This window comes from Corvus moneduloides, chromosome 3 (genome assembly GCF_009650955.1).
Source record: "Corvus moneduloides isolate bCorMon1 chromosome 3, bCorMon1.pri, whole genome shotgun sequence".
In the NCBI taxonomy this organism is placed as follows: domain Eukaryota; kingdom Metazoa; phylum Chordata; class Aves; order Passeriformes; family Corvidae; genus Corvus; species Corvus moneduloides.
The window spans coordinates 109559384-109579497 of record NC_045478.1 but is presented as its reverse complement, the minus strand read 5'-3'; the positions used below and the strand labels follow the sequence as shown (position 1 = coordinate 109579497).

At 47.8% G+C, this 20114-nt stretch overlaps 1 protein-coding gene across 1 annotated transcript; it reads left to right on the top strand.

The window, feature by feature from the left end:
* Nucleotides 1-6240: 6240 nt before the first annotated feature.
* SLC22A7 (solute carrier family 22 member 7) lies at nucleotides 6241-20037 on the top strand. The gene is made up of 10 exons (XM_032104266.1): nucleotides 6241-6653; nucleotides 9098-9201; nucleotides 12205-12359; nucleotides 13735-13903; nucleotides 16222-16339; nucleotides 16927-17036; nucleotides 17123-17337; nucleotides 17816-17924; nucleotides 19290-19496; nucleotides 19653-20037. Exons 1-10 carry the CDS (start codon nucleotides 6282-6284, stop codon nucleotides 19714-19716), a joined length of 1623 nt encoding a protein of 540 aa, XP_031960157.1. The 5' UTR covers nucleotides 6241-6281; the 3' UTR covers nucleotides 19717-20037.
* The last annotated feature ends 77 nt before the right edge of the window (nucleotides 20038-20114 follow it).

The window sequence follows — 20114 nt, the reverse complement described above, 5'->3', positions numbered from 1 at the left end:
TTGGTGTCTTCTCCCGTTTATTGGTGTTGCAAGACATATTCCTTCACCATGAACCTTGTTTACAACCTCACTGCAGGCAGCAGGCTCAGCCATCCATTCCCAAAACAGCATTTCTCAGAGAGAAAAGCCTGCTTTTCTAACAACAACAACAAAATTTAAAAATACGCATTGCAAATTCTAGATGCCACACTTAGGTAATATTTGTAGAGATGCTGGACCTGCACATGAATATGTGGGAAGTGGAGCAAAAGCAAACCAGTAACTTGGCATAGTTTGACTTTTAAGACTCTTCGACCATGTGACGTTTAAGCTGAGGACAGTTTTTACAACATTCCTTTTACCACGCTCAAGTTACCTCATGCCTATGGTGTGCTGACCACATCTAGGGGTGTGTAATAAGAGTTTATTATCCAGCTTTGGGATGGGGTGGTGGAAGAGGGAACAGATAAGAATAAAAGATAACTGCTCCCTTGGAAAGATGTTCTTGTGATGACAGATTTTATTCTTTCTCCTGTAGCCAAAAGAAAACACATTTGACTCCAGTATAGAATCCAAAATCATAAAAGTAAACACTGGGACGTAAAAGCTCCTAAAAGCCTATGTCAGGAAGAGGCAGATGAAAATTAAAACTGAGCAGCATAAACTGGGCAGTTGAGAAGTATTTCAGAGCTGCATGGATCAGCTGCCAGCAGGAGGGGTTGCCAGCGGGGCTTCATCACCACTTCTGGATGGTGAAATGAGAGGTTCTCTGGAAGGCAGGTTTGTCAGGAACAATGTGCTGGGTGCAGCCTCTGCCTTTGTCAAGTGAGAAGGCAAGCGGAGGAAGAAACTAAAACAGATAGCTCATGTTGGAAGAGCCTCACAAAATAGGAAAAGACAGGTTTGCAGGAGGAGGCGGAATCTTTACTCGGAGCAGCTTTTGTTATATCTGGAAAAGCCAAAGAGACTGTTAGGCTCAGAGGTGTTTCTTCTGCAGTCATCTTGAGGTATTTCAAGACAAGAAAAGCCCCAGTGCAGACAAGGCAAGCCACAAGAGTGCCTCAGCACTGCAGTGGAAGCCTGCACTGCAAGGAAATGCTTATTATTCCCAACCTTACATTCATCTACCCTTCTAATGTTAGAGGGAGGCTGCCATGGACTCTCACCGTGGGGCTCTGGAGTCAGCTGGACCCAAGGATGCTTTCTCATGCCAGTGAGAAGTCCTTCAAGCCTGTAACTTCAAGGAATCTGCCAAAATGTGTCAGGTTGCAGAGAGCACCTGCAGACCACGAGACACTTACAGCATCCACACAGGTTTCATCATGTACAAAAAATGTCAAAAGAAAATAATGCAATTGAGTCCAGCTGTTCAAATTCACTAATTCATGTTTGAAACAGTGAGGTAAAGCCTCAGATTTAAGATAATAGGCTAAAGGAGCCCAAAACCTTGTGGCGTAGTGTCCATAGGCTCATAGGATAATTCAGGCTGGAAGAGACCTCTAATATTACACTGGCATTTTAACCCAAAGCATAAATGTAGTTTGAAAGCTGTCAGTAAGCAACCAGTTTGGGACAGTGCATCTCATAGGAGTAATCACAAAAACTGCATCCTCAAACAAGGAATAGGTTGGAGTCAAGACCATCTGCAAAGTAACACCAGCTGCCCTACTCTCTTTCCCATGTTTCTTGCTAACACTGGAGATGCAGTATTGGGTGAGTTCCTTATTGATTCAAGGGAAACCTGAGTCAGTTGCAGTTATTGGTGAAACTGCAAAATGCAAAGGATCCCCATTCAAACCCAGGGCAGAAAAATCAAAGCTGTAGTCTTGGTCACCCAAGATAGGAGATAGGAGATGCTTAGATTAAATGAGAAAAATGGTGGAACAAGGTAATTAGTGGAGGAAGGTGATCAGTGAAGGCAGGCAGAGAAGTTCAAACACTGAAGGTGTGGTGCTGTATGGTGAAAGCAGCTTCCCTGGACACTCCACAGCTTTTCTTTACTCCTTCTGGGGAGGAATTCATTGGGAAGGGGAGGAAATGCAGGATAGAGCTGTGGAGCTGTTGGGACCTAACAAGCACATTGGCAGAGAAACACTGTCAGGGTGAGCATTGGACCTTGCTTTACCCACTCAATAATTCCCTACAAACCACTCTCACCGTCTCCCCGTCTGTACTTTCAGTGCGTGTGACTGTGTGTATTTTCACTCCCACACCTTTACTGTCTGCACAGGCTTTCCAAAAACACTCTTCCAGCCAGTGCTAAAGCCTGCTGCGAGCTTGCCATGCAGCATTCCATGAGTTTTTGATGTAAAGCCCTGGCCCTTCAGGGCATCAGGGCCCCAAGGGCACTAATGGCTGTTGCTGCCCTGCACCTGCCACCAAGCACCTTCTGCTTGTGGCCCAGGACCTCATTTCTGCTCAGGCCTGTGTCTCTCATCCATCTGAGCTGTGTTAGACGTGTTCCTGCCTCCTGCCCTGGGTGCTGCATGGATCTTACACCTGCCTTGTAGCTTTCTCTCCAGCCCTTCTCCTGCTCCAGACCAGGTTCTCTAGAGGGGCTCTGGTCTTGGTTCATCCTCTTGCTGTGTCTGGGGCTGTTGATCAGCTCTGTCCCACCCCTGGCTCTGCCAGCCATGCTGAGACTCTGGGTCTGTGCCCAGTCGAGGAGGATGTGGCCAATGCTGGAGTCTTCCCAGCTCCTGGGTCATCCTTCCCTGCTCATGCTGCTCCCTGAACCAGTGGGTTTGTTTTGAGTTCCCTGGCAATGTTTTACTTCACACAGGATTATCCCATCTAAGTGAGAGTTGATTTAATCAAATGGAATCTCACCCCTGAAAACATTTGATCCTGGACTTCCTATTCCCACTGTGTCTTTCTTTCCCTGACTGGAGGAGTTTGGATTTGCCTTTCCTCAGTAAAATGCAGCCAAATAATTTGGGCTGAATCTCTGCCCTGCTACAGTTTCCCAACAGCACTGGTTAGAGGAAAATGAGGTGAAAATAGATCCATGAGATAGTGGAAGGGGTAAGAAGGGGCATGAGACAGGTCTGAGGGATCTGTCTGGGAAGCAGGGAGCATGCAAGTGCTGGCTGTGGATCCATGATCACACACAGCAAAAGACATGGAAGTGGCTTGTGTCCTTTCACACTAAGGTAGAATCAGTGTTTGTATTTATGACAGGCAAGAAAAGAAGCTTTGGCCAGAACCAGTTTACTTACAAAACAGCTGTCATTTGTGCAGTCAAGTGAAACAGCTGCACACAAGCAAACTGCAAGCAATGGAAGGCAGAGTCTTGTTAATGTGGCACCAAGTCAGAATGGCATAAACTCACTTTCTTCTGTAACTAAACAAAGACCTTCAGGAGCCCCAGGACCTCTTTGTTGGCTGCACCCTCTCTTTCTTCAACTGAGCTACAAAATCTGGAGCGCACACATCCTGCCAAGAGCATTTGGACGCGCTGCTGCAGCACAGTGCACCTTAGACTGACACTGCAGGAATCCTGAGCTGACACTACCAGCTCTGTAGGATCTCCCTGTCTAAACTGCCTTTACAAATCACAGAAAAAATGGAGCCTCCCCGTGTGTGCCACATCTCCCTCCTGCAGGCATCAGAGCCTGCACTGAGCTGCAGCGAGAAGGGGACACGTCTGCTCTCTGGGAGCAAGTCCATCTCAGTGGCTCTGATGGACATGGATTTTCATGGCACTTAGGCATAACTTGGAGAGAAGGGAGGATCTCAGGATCTGCAGCTTTCCCATAGGAGAAAATTATCATTTAAACACCAGCCTTCAAGAACTGATTGGATCTCCAGCTACTCTGCAGCAGTTGAGACACCTGTGGGGTGGCTCCAGTTGCTAAAGGAGCAAATCAGTTCCTTTGGTCCTTCCACTATCCAGGCTGTTACAGCTCCATAGAAGGTGTTACGAAATTACTGCTGGAAACAGAAAATCTAACACATTAGTGACCAAGTAATTTAATAATCCAACCCTCTCAACAAGTAGGTGGCATCCTGAAAAGGAGGAGAAGGAAAGATTGCAAAAGAAAGGGGTACACGTGTGAAGTAAAAAATAGACTCTTATTTCCAGCATTATGTGTGACAGCAGCAGCAGAGGAGTCTGACTTCTCTCACCAGGCATGCTCGAGCTGTTTGAGTCAGGTCTAATTAACCAAGTTGTTAATTCAGTCAAGTCAGTCACAGCCTTTGCACATGTGTTGGTCGTTAACTACAGCTGGTGACTGGTTAAAGGAGCACATTTGGGTAAAAGAAATACAGCAAAGTACATTTTAAGCACTGCAGTATGAGCAGCAGAGCCCCAGGAGTTGCAGAACAATGATCTCATTTCTGATGGGGAGGCTGGACCTGTTTACAGTTTAAATATGCAGCAGCACATCAGTTAGAGTTTCTCCTCCTTGCTCTTACAAGACTGGCGGTGAAGAAAAATAATTTGTCCTTTAGTTCAACTTCAGCTTAAACTGTAACCCTGGAGGCACAGCATTGTCAGGTGTCCCTACTTCACTCCTGTGTGCTTCCTTCATGCCTGTCCCGGGATGAGCACTGAAATGGCTCATACCAAGCACTGGGGCAGCACATTAGTGAAACATGGGTGGCCAGGTATGCTGCTGAAAAGGGGAAAGGTCTCTTAAGGTCACAGGTCGTGGTGTTCTTCTGCTCAGTGCCCTCACAGCACTTAACATCTCAGCAATGTCCGGTCTGGGCCATCAGCCACAGCAGGAGCCCTGTGAAAAGCTTTTTTTGGATCGCCTCATCCTACCTGCTGCTCTACAACCCCTTCTCCCCAGGCCTTGGCTGCAGGGCAAGGCAGTGCAGACAGGCAGCTCCCAGCAGCCAGCACCACTTCCAACTTTCCCTGTGCCCAGACTCTTGCTGTGCCTGCATCCCAATGCCAAACTGCCCTGCTTTCATGGTGAATGGCCAAACTGGAGCTGCTTGAATGCAGAGCATGTCCCGGGGCAACAGCCTGGAGAAAGGTTGGAGGTGATGCATCAGCACCTTCCAACACTCAAGACTTGCAGGGCTGGTGGAGGAGGGAGGGCACAGATGGCGAGGAGAGAGGTACAGAGTGCGAAAATGCAGTGGGAGGCAACTTAGAGCAAGCTCTCAGAAGCTCTACTGCTCTACTTCTTCAGCTGCAGCCTTTGGAGGGTGCTGCCCCTGCTTGCTGGGTGATGCTCTGCCCCCTGAGCTTAGGACACAACCTTCTGGGATGTGTTATCCTCATGGGCCTGGTCTGTCCAGAGCACTCGCTGCAAGGGAAGCAGGCTCATATCTTGTCCCCAAGTGCGAGGAGGGTGTGAAGGGACTCAGCCCCTTCTCCCACTGCTTTGTATTTAACTGCCCCAATCTCATCCCCAGCCTGTGCAGCAGTGCCAGCAGCACCTGTGGCCCTGTCAGGGGCTGCACATTCACTCCTTTGGCTGTCGCATCGGTGCCCAGAGCACCCCAGCACAGGGCTGGACCCTGCAGAGTATGTCATGGCCCCCAGTGTGACAGGTGCAGCCTCTCTGCGTGCCACCACTGCAGCTCTCGTCAACTCCTTGCCTGTGTCCTGGGAAAACACCTTTCCAGATGGAGAAAGGGACTTTGTGGGGAAACATTTTCACTTTTTCCATTCTTTGCAGGGCACAGGTGAGCAGATGGCCTTCACCCACTTTTCACTCCAAAGGGCACCTCCCTGTTTGCATCCATCCTGAGACACATCTCCCTTCCAGGCACCCTCTCAGCCTCTCTACACTCCCTGCTCCAAGGGCGTGACTTGACACAAACCACACCAAAACACACTTAGCTGGTGCTCAGCAGCCAGGCTTGGTGTCCTTGGATGTCCTGACACAGCGGGAAACCCTCGCTCTTCTGGAGGCCTCTGTCATGGTCTGGCAGGTCTGGCTGGTGACCAGCTCACACCAGGCAGAGTTTGGTGCAGCACCTGGGACCTTCACATGAGAAATGAGAGTGCTCTCACAGTACTCTCCACACAGCCTCCCTTCCTAATATCCCTCTCCAAAACCACAACAGGAAGAAAGGACTCCAAAAAGAGCAGGTGCCTTGTGCTGGATCCATTTGAAAGAGATGTGTTGTGGGCACACAGGATAATTTCTTTGGCTATACCCCAAGTGGAGAATTTCACTGTGACTTTTGACACCTTTCAGCAAGGTCTCAAAGTCCAAAGAGGTGGCTGTATGAAAAGCCATGGGAAGTTGAGCTCCAAGAACAGAGGCTGCTCTTCAAGCTCATGTTGCTGCTCCTTGGTACACAGCTGCTCTGAATGAGCAAACCCCACAGGAAAGATGAGATTTGAGGATCTCTTGCTGGAAATTGGGGGCAGGTTCCAGATTTTGATTTTGGCTGTCCTCTGCCTCCTAAGAATCAACCTTCCCATGCATTTCCTGCTGCACAATTTTCTTGCTGCTATCCCCTCTCATCACTGCGCAATTCCACACCAAGAGGCATTTGTTAATCTCACCATGGAGGAAGTTCTGCTCATCAGCATCCCTCGGAAGCCTGATGGCACTTTCAGCTCCTGTGAGATGTTCTCACAGCCTCAGTTTCACCTGCTGCTCAACTCCTCTCTGCAACCAGAAAACAAATCCATCATCCAGCACTGCCAGCACGGATGGGTCTACGACCACTCACAATTCACCTCCACCATCTCCACCCAGGTAATTCCTGGCCTGTCATCCAGACAAAAATGAAATTAGCTCTGTGCTTTGAGGAGCAGATGGAGAGGTGTTTGCTGAGTGCACAGAATGAAAGAGGACTCTGTGCATTGAAACCAGTGGCCGTGACCTGTTTAGAGAAGATGTCCTGGGAGGGGGAAGCTCTCTGAAGCTCAGTGTTAGGAGCTAACATTTATTAATATTATTTTTGTGAGTATCTCATCTTGCTGAGATTGATGCCAACATTTCTCATTTTAATCATCTTAATTTCTCCAGATGATTGAGAGATTCAGGAGGGGGTCAGGTGACAGGGGAAAGACACAGATATAAGATTTTCTCTGTGTGCGCCACGTGGCATTTGAACAGGATTGCATCCTGTCAGGGTTTCATATGAGCTCTTGACTTCCTTTCTTGGTTTTCCAAACACTTTATAACTTCTGTTCCCTTGGCCACCCCTCCTCACTGATCTTCACCTTCCTCCTCTTCTCCCCAGGGTTGTGCTGCCGCTCTTCTCTTACCACCAATATCTCTCTGCCTAATCAAATATTCTCTCCGAGGGTCTTCCACTGAGATGGAGATCGTAATCAGCCATAACCTTGCACCTGCAAAAAGTCCCTGCCCATCAAATATTAACCACCCGCCTTCTGAAACACTTTTCCAGGGCTAGCAGTGATACCTCTGGGTGTTAATGCTTTACTTTCCTTGGAAAACAGTCCAAATCACACAAGGTCTTAGGGAAGGGAAAATTTGGTCAGGCAAAAGGGGCACAGTTGGGTTGGATAGAGCCGACTGTCTCAGTGAGAGCAGGGACAAGTTTTAGTGCTTCCTCCCCACCTCCCAACCACTCCTGCTTTCATCAGCCACAGAGGTGAGGGTCGTGTGTGCACTGCATCTGTACCTCATTTCTGCACTGATTCAGGGAGAAAGATGTGAAGCAGTCCTAAGAGAAAGGCCAGGAGGAGGTAGTCTGCAGCATGGAGCCCCATGGTGCTGCTCCCATGGGCCAGTGGCCTTGTGACCTGTTCAAGGGACCAGGGCTTTCTCTGGAATCCTGCTTTTGTAGCACAAAAGGTTGCTCAAGGTCTGTCTGGCCTCATCAGAGAGGCTGCTAGTCCAGGTTGATGATTAAATTAAATTTTGACACATTTGCACACAGAGAAAAATAACTCTGTTAATCCTGCAGTGATTGGTGATATTTGCGCTCCCAAGAAAGTAAAATTATGTTCATTTTACTTAACTAGGATGAATGTCCAAACCAACTTCTCAGTAAGAAATCAATAGGTTAGCATTAAGAGTAAGTATTTGACCTCACTTCCCCTCTGCCCTGCTTCTTCCCTGCACAGACAGCTTCCAAGGAAACTGGTCAGGGCAACAGAAAGTGGTTATCAACACAACATTCCCTAGTGCACACCGAGGGGTGTGACAGCTCACTGCAGTGGGACACCCTGCAAATGCCCAGCTTACCAGGGCAGTCTCAGGGGCACAACAGAGGGAGCTGGGGGAGACTTGCAGATGGGCACATCTTGCAGAGGTCAAGAGAAGAAAAAGGGGAGCTCTCCATGGGCGGTACCCAGGAAAGTTTTCTGATGCCCAGCTGTGTCCCGGGAGACATCAGGCACAGCATCACCAACCAGTCAAAGGAGGGGATTATCCCACACTGCTCTGCACTGGGGTGGCCTCAGCTCGAGTTCTGGGGGCATTTTTGGGCACCACAGTATGAAAAAGACATTGAGCTGTTGGATAGCATTCAAAGGAGGGCCATGAGGATGGTGAAGGGTCTGGAGAGGAAGCTGTATGGGGAGCAGCTGAGGTCACTTGGTCTGTTCAGCCTGGAGGAGACTGAGGGGAGACCCCATCACAGTCTGCAGCTTCCTCACGAGGTAAAAGCAGAGGGGCAGGCACTGATCTCTTCTCTCTGGTGACCAGTGACAGGACCCGAGGGAATGGCTGGAATTGTGTCAGGGGAGGCTGAGGTTGGATATCAGGAAAAGGTTCTTCACCCAGAGGGTGCTTGGGCACTGGAACAGGCTCCCCAGGGCACTGGTCACAGCACCAAGCCTGAGAGAGTTCAGGAAGCCTTTGGACAATGCTCTCAGGCACATGGTGTGACCCTTGGGGTGTTTCGTGCAGGGCCAGGAGCTGGACTCAATGATCTTGATGGGCCCCTTCCAACTCAGCATATTCTACAGCTCTGTGATTCTATGAAGTGTTCACAGAGAGGCTGTCACAGTGGGGAGGGATAACTGGGACTTTTGTAAGATGCAGCTTTCCATTTTCCAGGACTCCGGCACTGTCGGATGTGCAGTTTAGTGCAGGATTTCACCCCTCCATTAGACTTGGCAGATATAAACTGCAAGACACAATGTCTGACCACTGGAGTGAAGGAGTGTGAGAAGGCAGCAGAGACTGGGCAGGGCATTAAGTGTCCTTCTGACCTTGTGTTTCAGTGGGACCTCGTGTGCGAGCAGCGTGGGCTGAACCAGGCAACAGCAACCTTCTTCTTCATCGGCGTCACGATGGGGGCCATGGTGTTTGGGTACCTTTCCGACAGGTTTGACCCCTCCCAGGCTGCTCCTCTGGGGCCTCAGTTTCACAAAAAGAATTCCACAAATATGTGGCCTTCAGTAGGCAATCAGAGAGGTGGGGGAAGGAGAAAAGGCAATGGTAAAGGGAGAATCCAGCCGCTCAATTGAAAATTGGATTCAAGTCATACTGGGAAGCAATGCAGGGAGTAAATGCTTCCTGGATCAGAGAAGCAGCTCTGGCCTTGGTTAGGAGTCAGATGCACTGCTGACTGTGGTCAGAATTGCTGCAGGAACAATGAAAAACAAAAGAATCCAGCCTGAAAGACCAGTTTCAGGAAAAAAAACTGTCTAAAAAAGGAGAAAGCTGATTGGAACAAAGCTGAACAAAAAGCCTGAAAGAGTTAACTCCTTGCAAATTATACACAAATTGGCTAATGACACCCAAGAAAGGGGCTCAGACCAAATGTTTGCCATAGTTCAAGAGTCTCCAGCAAGCAAAATCTGACTCTGTCATTCCTAGAGAATCAGGGTAAAGGAGGTTCTTTACAAGCAGGGAGGTATTTATTCCTCAAGGAAAAGCAGAAGCAATGAAGAAAACAGGAACAAATCTGCTCTCTCTGGTTAAACCTTGGGATGTGACAATATAAACCCAAAAAAAAAAGAAATCCAAGTACTAACCTAGAAAGGGCATCAGTTAAGAAACTAAGTATTTTTGCAAACAGCAGGACCAGGAATCCCACCAGAGGATAGAGAGTCCAGGCACGCAATTGGGATGTGCTATGCCCTGGACAATATTCATTTTTGGGAAACTGCCTCCTGATTTCCTTCCTCTGGGAGGAATTAGAGTACAGCAAGCTACAAAATCACTGTGGAGGGGAACCTGAGGTGTGAAGGACCCAGAGACTTTAGTGCTGCAGATGGGATTTTTTACATCCATATCTTTACCCAGGGGTGTTTGGGTACACTGTTACAAGGATCCAAGACACCTGGCTGGTTTTCAAACTGTGTGCCTTGGCTTTGTATCTACAATAGTTTTATAGCACAGCTGGAGGGAGAGAAATTCAGAATCAAGAAAAGGAGCAGGATAAAACATGGCAGAAAACATGGTCTCACAAGGTAGCAATCAAGATGAAAAATATTCTGTTTCACAAATGGATTGTGAGGGAGAAGAGCCAGTAGAGGATCAAGGCATAAGAGGAGCATCTGGAAATCAAAAGACTGTAGTGTGAGACATAAATGAGTCTGTGCTTACAGTGGGAGGATGTGTAGAGGCAGGTGTTGGAGCTGGAGCTTTGAAATAAGCTGACTGAAGGCGGCAGAGACAAATAAACCAGAGGAATGCCAGTTAAATCCCAGGAGCAGGGAGTGGTTATCCTGGAGCATCTTTGGGATAGAAAAGCTTTAAGCTGGTCTCCAAATAAGATCTCAGGAATGCCAGGCAGCCTGACCTCTGTCTGCACCAGCCAAACTGGCAGAAACTCCTCTGAAAGGTGGAGCCAGAGCCCCAGGGGGAGGTAGGACGCACCAGTGAAGAACCAGCCAGGTGTTTTCAAAAGATCCAAGAGTTACAAATGTACTGGATTTCTTTGCATTCACCAACAGGCATGTCAGCAGAGGAGAGACCGTCTCAGTCTCCTTCTCAAACACTCCTGAAGAAACTGAGCTGCCCCAGGGGAAGAAGAAAGGTCTCAGCATGACTAAATAATCAATTAAAAGCCAGGAAAGAGAGAGGAGATGCAAGTGCTCCATTATGACAAGGGAGGGGCCTGTGCTTGGACTTGTGTGCTTTTCAGCACATTTATAAATAATCTGGGAAGGAAGCAAGTGGGGAGGTGATGCTGAATCTGGCAGAGATGAGGTCCCAGTGTGGAGACTTTGCAGAAGGAGCTAAAGGACTCTGTGACTGGATAAGAGAATCAGAAAACAAAATTTCAGGGCAGATTAGTCTAAAGTAGAGAAACAATTTAAACTTCTCATTTAAAATGGAGGCTCTGAGCTGACCACGGCTACTCATTAGGAAGATTTTGGCATTATGACTGATAAACACAGTTTTGCTCTAGGCAAACATCCACACAGCAATGAGTAGTGGCTAGGAAAGCAGGAGGAAAATTAGGAATCATTAGGTTAAACCTCAGATGTCGCCCCCCACACCTCCCCTATCACCTCTTTGAAGCTGACTTCCCATTAGCAACCTTCCTTTTCTCTGACAGAGATGAGATCCCCCTTCTTTGTGCTGACAGTGAGGCAGAGATTTCATCTCTGGTGGTCCAGGGGAAAAAACATCTGGTCCTGGAATTTTGCTACTGTTCAGGTTCAGATCTTTCTAAGCCATTACAGATATTTGGATTTGAGAACTACTCTACTGACAAATTTTACTCAGGTAAACCCTCCAGCAACCTTTCACTGTGAACATGTGTATGCAAAAATACATATATATTGTTTCTGGTATTGTCTGCTCTTCTCCAAAGACTCTTTTTGTACCTTGTCCTTGTACTGAATTGGTTCAATGATGCTTTGGCAGACTTCCAGACTGGGGTTTTTTTTATGAAAATGGCTTTTTTATTAATTTTTATGCTTGTGCAGTCTGCTCCTTTTATTGTACAGTCTTTCAGAGATTGTGCTCTCCTACAACTCTCTTTGAACACCATGTTAATGGCATTATTTCTAGGAGCCTCCCTGTATCCTGCAGTTCAATCCTGCCAGCTCACTCCTGGTTTTCCTAGCAGGTAGAGTGCATTTGCTGAGAGAGTCCAGTAATGGGTCCTTAAATAGCTGCCCTAAACAGGTGCTGTCCAGGAGAGCCGGATTTGTTGTTCTGAGCAGTGCTGCTCTTTCCACACCCAACGTTCGTGGGGCAGGCTCTGAATGGGCTTGCACCACTGTAGCACCAGCTTGATCCAGAGCCATTTCCTCCTCTCCAGGCTGTTGCAGCCTTTAATTTTTCCTCTAAAATCTCTGGTTTGCCCATTTCAAACCCTGCTCCCGTGCCAGGATTCCAGCCACTGTAACCCAGCCTGTGCTCGTGGCAGGTTCGGACGGAAAACCATGCTCCAGCTGTCTCTCGTGTGCTCCGTGGTTTTTGGGATGCTGAGCGCCGCCTCCGTGTCCTACACAATGCTGGCCATCACACGGACCCTCACCGGGGTGGCCCTGAGCGGCATCTCCCTGATTGTCGTGCCTTTGGGTGAGTGTGGGGGGCTTGTGGCTGCCAGAGGGACTCCTGGCAGGCAGTGGTTGGGAAGGGACTTGTCTGCCAGGCAGGGCAGAGTCAGTAGGAACAGGGCTCTGGAAATCGCTGCGTGTGCGAATTACAGAATATCCCCTCTTGCAAGGATCCAAGAATTACAATTTGCTGTTAGTCTAATTAATATTCCAACAGTCTACTCAAAACACAACAACCACTTGTTAGTACTTCTGTTGCAACAAGATGCCCCATTCCTGTTAAGTACCATCAGTAACACAATAAAAGCCACATTCCAAAGTCTCCACCCCTTTCCTCTGATACAGAGTTCCCACCTTTCAAGCACACGCTGTCAGGACAATTCAGCAGCACTGCCCTCTCCTCAGCATGAGAGGATGGTGTGTCATTTACAGGGTGTTTCTACTTCCCCAGGTTCGAGTTTGCTCACAGTTGTCCTAAGTTGCCAATGTGTATTTTACAATGAGAAGAAAAAAAAAAAAAAAATCACACAGAGCTAGGCAAAACTGAAGCCGAAGGATTTAGGTAATTATATAACAAAAACAAGCTCCAAATTACAGGATATCCAGTAAACCACTGGATGATTTTGTAGATAGAGCTGGGACATACTGGGCAAGAAGTGTTGTACCCAAGAACACATTACAGGTGCAGCAGAAATTTATGGGATTTTTGCAGATCTAGCCAAAATGAAGCTTAAATGGCTTCAATACTGCAAAAGCCCACACAAGACCTGACAAATCCCAAGGCCTGCTGTGTTTGTTTATTGTTATAAAGGTTGATTCCTGCAAGACATAGTAGAGCTCAGAGCTTTCTGATTGCTAGAGACCGTAGCAAGATGTCCAAACCTTGGGAGGAAAACTGGCTTTTAGTTCACACACACAAACAAGGAGACTTCCATCTGGCTTTACACGTGTGCTACTGTCTACTCTGGGTGGATTCCATGTGAACAACAATTCTTCTCAATGTATTTCTTTAATCTGAAATAATGAGTGGACAAATGGGAAATTGTGCTGACAAGATGGTTGGGGGGAAAAAATCTGGTTGGTGAAGGCCAATTGAATGCTATTGAATGGGATAAAAAAAAAAACCTCTATCACCAAGAGTGGTTTTAGCACTGTTCCTTAACACACATCCAGTATTTCTTTCTTAAAGTTTTCTTTTAGTTGCTCACGGCTTTGCAAGAGGTCAAGAATTGTGGCTGAATATTTTAAATGTTCCAAATATTGGCCAAACAGGGGAACTTTGTGAAGGAGAAGACCAGGGACGTTACCTTGCTTTGCCCTTGTTGAACAGCCCTGCAGGCCCTCCCTTCCCGGAGAAGTCCTGCGTGTCCCAGCTGAATGCTGCCTCCCTCTTCCAGGGATGGAGTGGGTGGATGTCCAGCACCGCACCTTCACCGGGATCCTGACCAGCATCTTCTGGAGCGTTGGGAACATGCTGCTGGCCCTGGCAGCGTACCTGGTGCGGGAGTGGCACTGGCTGCTGGTGGCCGTGACAGGACCTTGTCTCCTGAGCATCGTCTGCCTGTGGTGAGTGCAGCCACCAGGAGGGGATTTACCTCCTCTGCTGATCTTAGGCTTCACTCAGCAACCTCAGGGTGAGCAGGACTCATCCGTGTCCTGTACCTGGATTGCCCAGCCATGGCAGCTCTGGAAAACTGGAGTGGCCTGGGTTTCATCTCTCCAGCAAGGCCAGGAGCCAAGGTCACATCACAGTTTTCGGGACAATGAGGAGGCAGGGCTGGGGCTGAGGCATTTGGATGACAGGTGGCAGCACAAGGAAGCAGGATTTGGTGCTGCCAGCTCTGTCAGACCCGGCTCAGAGTCAAGAAAAGAGATTCCAATAAAGGAACACACAACCAGATAGATCCAGGCTTCAATCCCTAGTAAACCCAAGATAAAAAAATTATCCATTCTCTGTCCTCACCTCACTGGGAAGGATTCTTTGGGCACCAAATTTTCCATGAAAGCCACTGACACCTTCAGGCTAGGCCAGATTCATTTATCTCTGCACTTCCCATGGCTTTTCCCAGCTGTGTAACCATCCTGATGGACAAAAACCACCTGCTTTCTATAGGCAATTTCCCCCCTGTAGCCTTATTTAAGAAATACTTGACATCTCCTAAGCCTTAAAATGGGAGATGGTTCATTTAATCAAAGAAACTTTGATTTTTTTTCCTTCTTTTTTTTTCATATAGTAATACAAACTAGAATACAGAGTTGATTCACTGGCAGTGTGACTGCAATGTGAATTGCATCAATTTATTGATGGTCTAAAACCATCCTTTGAATAAGCAGCTCCATTTCCTGGCTGGGAAAAAAGGTCTTCTGCTGATATAAGTAATCAGGTATTCCCACAGCTGCCCCTCTGAGAACATTCAGAAATGGGGGGCTGTGTCTTCTTCACCTTAGGGTGGTTGTTTTGTTCCTCTTGGGCACCAGAGCAGTGCTGGATCCCACTGCAGAAACCACACACGTGTCCCTCAGGGTAACAGGCAGCTGCAGCTGGAAACCTTGCAGAATAAATTCTGATCTGTTAGATACATGTCCAAAAATTACATGCATAATCACTGCACAGAAAGAGTGATATCCAAACGCTAAAGTGCCTTTCAGCTGCTGTCAAAGAGGCTTCTGGAGACTTTGATTTGCTTGCCGACTGTGTCTGTCCATCAGCATGAAACAGTAAGTTAAATACCTGCACAGATCTAGCAGGAAAATCTCAAGCAACCCTTACAAAAATGGGATATGAACCGGTGCTGTTGTTAATCAATGGCTAAAGAAAGATGTACATTTCCACTGGTGATGAGAGCTTTCTGGCAAAGAGTAACTGCTGGTATTTCACTGATGAAGCCCAACACAACTAAAATACATGTTCTGCTGACTTTTTTAGTTCCAGTTGTTTTGCTCTCTTTCTAGGACAACCAGCCATAAAAAACGGAGTCCTTGGAAGTGCTGAAATTCACACATGCATTTGGACCCACCCTTTCCATCATAACTGTTTGATTTTTGTTCTTATGTTAATATCTTTCATGGAGATTAGTTCTCCAACAAATTATACTCTAGTCTTCAAGCACTCATAAGGTCAGTGATTGCAGAAAACTGAAAGTCTCTGAAGTACGGAATTAAAATCTAATTTAGCACTCTGTAGATATTATTGACACAATGTCAGAACTTAGTGGAGGCATGAGACAACCAAAAGACATGGAATTACTCTCTAGAGACAGAGGCAGTAAGTGCAAAATGCCACTTTTCCTTCTTTATACTTCCCAAGGTTGTAAGCTTGTGGGAAGGAGATGAAAACTCTCAACAAGACCAGTTCTCCAAACATTTTTACTCTACACATCATTTTCAATTCCTGCTTGAATAGTGACAACAGTTGCTCATTAGTTTTACTGTAATCTGATTTAGGGCACATGAATCACAAACACTGGATTGTAGGGATCTAGTCTCAGACTATTCCAGTGGGAGACCCCAATGTGCATAAGGCTTTGATTAATGTGAAAACCAAATCATTTCAGCAACTAACAAAGTACGTATAGAGCTCACTGAATCCTTTCTGCATTGTAGTTTTTAATATCTGACAATTTCAATGTTTAAAGAGTCTCAGAAAGCACAAATGTGTAAATACAAACTCCCTGGGGCCAGTTTTAATTGATAAGAGTTTGAAACTTCAACCAGCTCAGCCTTCAGGGGTAGAAGAACACGTACATGTCAAAAGAGCGTCCCACTACTCTTCCCATGCACCATTAGCTGAGGTTGAAGTCTCATGGAGAAGATTCCAGAGCCATGTACATGGGACAGAAACCATGCAGCTCCAACAGGAGTTGTCTCATCTCCTTCACCTGCAGGTGGGTCCCAGAGTCTGCCCGGTGGCTCATAGCCAAAGGCAAAGTGAAGCAAGCGCACAGGCACCTGCTCAGATGTGCAAGAATAAATGGAAGGAAGGACTTTGATGTCTCACCAGAGGTAAGGAACTGAAGATCCAGACACATGTTCTTCTTTTCCCACTTTGTCTCTCTCTATTTTTCTTCTATTTGATACCTGGAGCAATGCTTAGCCTGCAGTGTGGTCTGTGGGGCACTGTGGGCATTTTGCTCTAGAAAGCAGAAATTCACTCCTAAAGATAAAGAACCAGCTCAGTACCCTTTAAATGAATGCACTCCTAAGAACAAAGCATGCATCTCGCTGTTAGCTCCTCATACAACAGCAGGCAGCCACATGGGGAAGAGGGTGAACTGGCCAACACTGACTTGTCCAATGCCATGATCTGCCATTTCTCTACAGCCCTTTCTGCCACACAGGGCACATGGGTGAGAGGGAAGAAGGGGCAATGAGAAGAAAAAGAGGTCTGAAATAGCAGGCAACCTGTAAAGTTGTGGGAAGACATGCCTCTGACAATGTATGCTCAGAGAATTGTTCTGCGAAGGGAATATATGGAAAATCCAAGGTGGATCTGAAGCTGGGAAGGCGAAGGCCCCAGCCTGTCTGGGGTTTCATGTCTGGATCCTAAAAGTACAGCAGCTGAGCTATTTCTTTCTTTCCATCTCTCCCAGACCCTCACAAGGATGGCAACAGACAAGAACATGGGAGGGAGTTACTCCTACATCAGCCTGTTCAGGACCCCAGTCCTGAGGAAGATCTCTCTGTGTTCTGGTGTGGTGTGGTAAGCGGTGTCACTTCACAGGGGGGATTCATCCCGCAGCTCCCAGAGGGATTTCCCTCAGTCCCATCTCCACCCGCTCCTTGCAGGTTTGGTGTTGCCTTCTCTTATTACGGCATGAGCATGAACCTGACTGGCTTTGGGCTCAACATCTACCTCTCCCAGTTTGTCTTCGGCATCATTGAGATCCCAGCCAAGATGGTCATGTACGTGCTGGTGAACCGAGTTGGACGGCGGCAGAGCCAGGCATGGACGCTCATCCTGACCGGACTCTGCATAGGAGCCAACATTGTCATTCCCAAGCGTGAGAAGCTCTTCTGCTCTACACAGCACTTGCTAAAGTGGGGGGAGTCCATTTTGTGCCATGCTGGAGAAGGAGAGCCAGAGATCTGTCCACAGGCAGTTCTGTGTAGAGAAGTCCTCCACCTGAAGGGTGTCTATGAGACAAGGTCACTAATGTGAGCAAACCTTAATATCTTGTCACAGGAGATGGTGTCCAGTCACTGTGAAGTGACTGGTAAAGGGTCCAGTGATGGCAAAGCACAGTGCCTGTCTTAATTATAGACCTTGTCCAACGGGAACTGTCAGGACTATCCTATCATCACTTCAGCTCCCACTTGGGCTAATACTTACTAAACTTACACATCCAGGCTTTGGAGACAGCAGCTCCAGGGCTATGAAGCTCTCAGTTTTGTGAGAGCACTGAACCTTCTCCCTTCTTACGCCTGGAAGCTTCTTCCTAGAGGCAGCTCATTGCCATGAATGCCTTTTCTTTCCCCCAGCCTTCACCTCCCTGCGTTCCGCAGTGGCCATTATGGCCAAGGGTTTCTCAGAAGCTGCCTTCACCACTGTCTACTTGTACACCTCGGAGCTCTACCCCACCATTCTGAGGTAAGAGAGGCCACCCACCTGAGCACACACCCAGGGCCTGGCTGGGGTGCTGCCCTCAGGCCTTGGACATCAGCACAGCAGGATGTGCTGTTGACTACATTGCAGCAGCGGCCCCTTGCCTCTGGAACTAGCAGGTTCTAGGGATTTTATATACTCACAAGAGAGCGGCAGAAAGCCACCCTTTTTTTCACCTGGGTTGTGGGTGGCTAGGTTGTGCTGACAGGAAGATGAATGGAAAGGTGAGGAGCATTCTGTGTGGGAAGATCTTTGCACTCCATAAAGCACCTGTGCTTAGTAAAGTCTTCATTCCCTGTGATAATCTGTCAGGAACTGTTAAAAGAACCTGAAAATAATAACTTGAAATACCAAGTTTTACAAGGGACACATACTACCACATGTTTGATAGTCTTTTGGACATCAGATGATATTAAAGCAGGGATTAACTAGCCTTTTGGGAGGAAAACCAGAACTTACTTGACATACCTGGGTAATGGTAACACAAAACCAGATTTAGCATCTGCATAGTTTGGGATGTAGCTGAGTCTGGTGGAGGGAATCACCTCACTGATTTCTCTGTGCAAGTCTGAAAAATCCCTCATGAATCACAGCAGGCCTTGTGGCTTACTTCACTTCTGTCCCTCCCTGCCCGGAGTACCCTCCTCTGCCATTTAGTCCTTTAGCTTTCAAAGGTCTGTTGCATGTGGGGAAGGATTCACATTTAAACCAAAGTGGTCACACTGATCTGCTACTTTTTATACCGGATCAGTTTGTATCTTTCGTGCTCAAAGACATTGATAAAGACAAAATTGTTGGTTCCTTCTGCAGTAGTCATTGTGCATATGCACAAGCAGGTCCTGGGATCCTTGTCATCAGTGTGAAATGCCACCCATCCCCTCAAAAATCAGGTCTTATTTCTGGTCTCCTCTCCAAGGTCTCCTTCCTTGGACCAAAAGTGCTCACAGGTATCTCTGGTGTATGCAACCTGCCTAGAAGTACCTGGGAGAAGGAGGAACTCGGATTTGCTCTAAGCAGGTCAGAGGACTCACTAGTCTTACTATTAGAAAATGCTCCCAGGGTTTTGATATTCAAGGGGGAAACAACTTTACTGCAGGTATTTTTAGTGTGGAACTGCAGTTCCTTTCTCATAATAGACATGAATCTATTTCTCACAGCAGCTACAGTTGCTGTCTGGGAAATATTATGATTTTAGGAAGATATTAAGAAAGAAAAGGAAAAAATGGCAGAGGAAAGACCCGGGGGGGGGGAAAAAGCCTCAGCACTTAGAGAGAATTGCGGGGGAAAGGGCAGAGGTCTGACATGACACAAGCAGCGCTCTCTTTCCCGTGGTGGTCTGCACCTTTCCAGGCAGAATGGGATGGGGTACACCTCCTTCATGGCACGGCTGGGAGGGGCCCTGGCCCCGCTGGTGTTCCTGCTGGACGAGGCGTGGCGGTCCCTGCCCGAGGTGACATACTGCGGTGTCGCGGTGTGCAGCGGCGCCGTGGCCTTTCTGCTCCCGGAGACGCTCAACGTGCGCCTTCCCGAGGGCATCGAGGACATCGAGAAGCCACAGTGAGTCACCTCCGTCCTGCCCTGCACGTGGATTCTGCCGAGGAGAGGGGACATCCCTCTCTGCTGCCTGCCAGGGGAAGGAGGGACAGCCCGGTGCAGCTGCCAGCCTTCCTGCTTTTCTGTCCATCAGCCCAAACATGATTCTTTCCCTTCCAGAGTAAAAGTGCCGCCAGAAGCCAGCGCTCCCGAGGGCGTGCCACTGCAGGCTCTGCTGAAGTGAGGGACCCCGTGGGACAGCCACCGTGTAGGACTGCACAACTGAGCCATGCTCTGAGCTGCCAGGGAAAGAGCCTTTACTGCCCGCCAATCTCACTCCCAAGGGAAGTGGGACTGAGGACACTGGAGGAAGGAGGCAGGTCAGGACACCAGCTGGCAGGAGCTAACCCACTCTGGAGTGTGGCCAGCAGCAAGGATGCAGAGGTCTAACAGGGTATGGAAATAAAGGCACCTTGTGCTAAGCTCTTCCAGTCTTTGGCTTTGTTGGATTTTGACCTTTCATGTCACTGCACAGCCTTCCAAAAACTACAGTCCATTGGTTTATACACCTCGAGAAACAGTGCAGCAAGAAAAATACTGAGTGTGAATCATGCAAACCCAAATAAGCTGTAATAAATCCAG

Excerpts from the sequence above, each read along its gene's own strand:
- SLC22A7 (XM_032104266.1), top strand. The coding sequence starts at position 6,282 with ATGAGATTTGAGGATCTCTTGCTGGAAATTGGGGGCAGGTTCCAGATT. Across the intron at positions 12,360-13,734 it reads CCTGATTGTCGTGCCTTTGG|GGATGGAGTGGGTGGATGTC; the intron begins GTGAGTGTGGGG and ends TCCCTCTTCCAG. Across the intron at positions 19,497-19,652 it reads GAGGACATCGAGAAGCCACA|AGTAAAAGTGCCGCCAGAAG; the intron begins GTGAGTCACCTC and ends TTTCCCTTCCAG.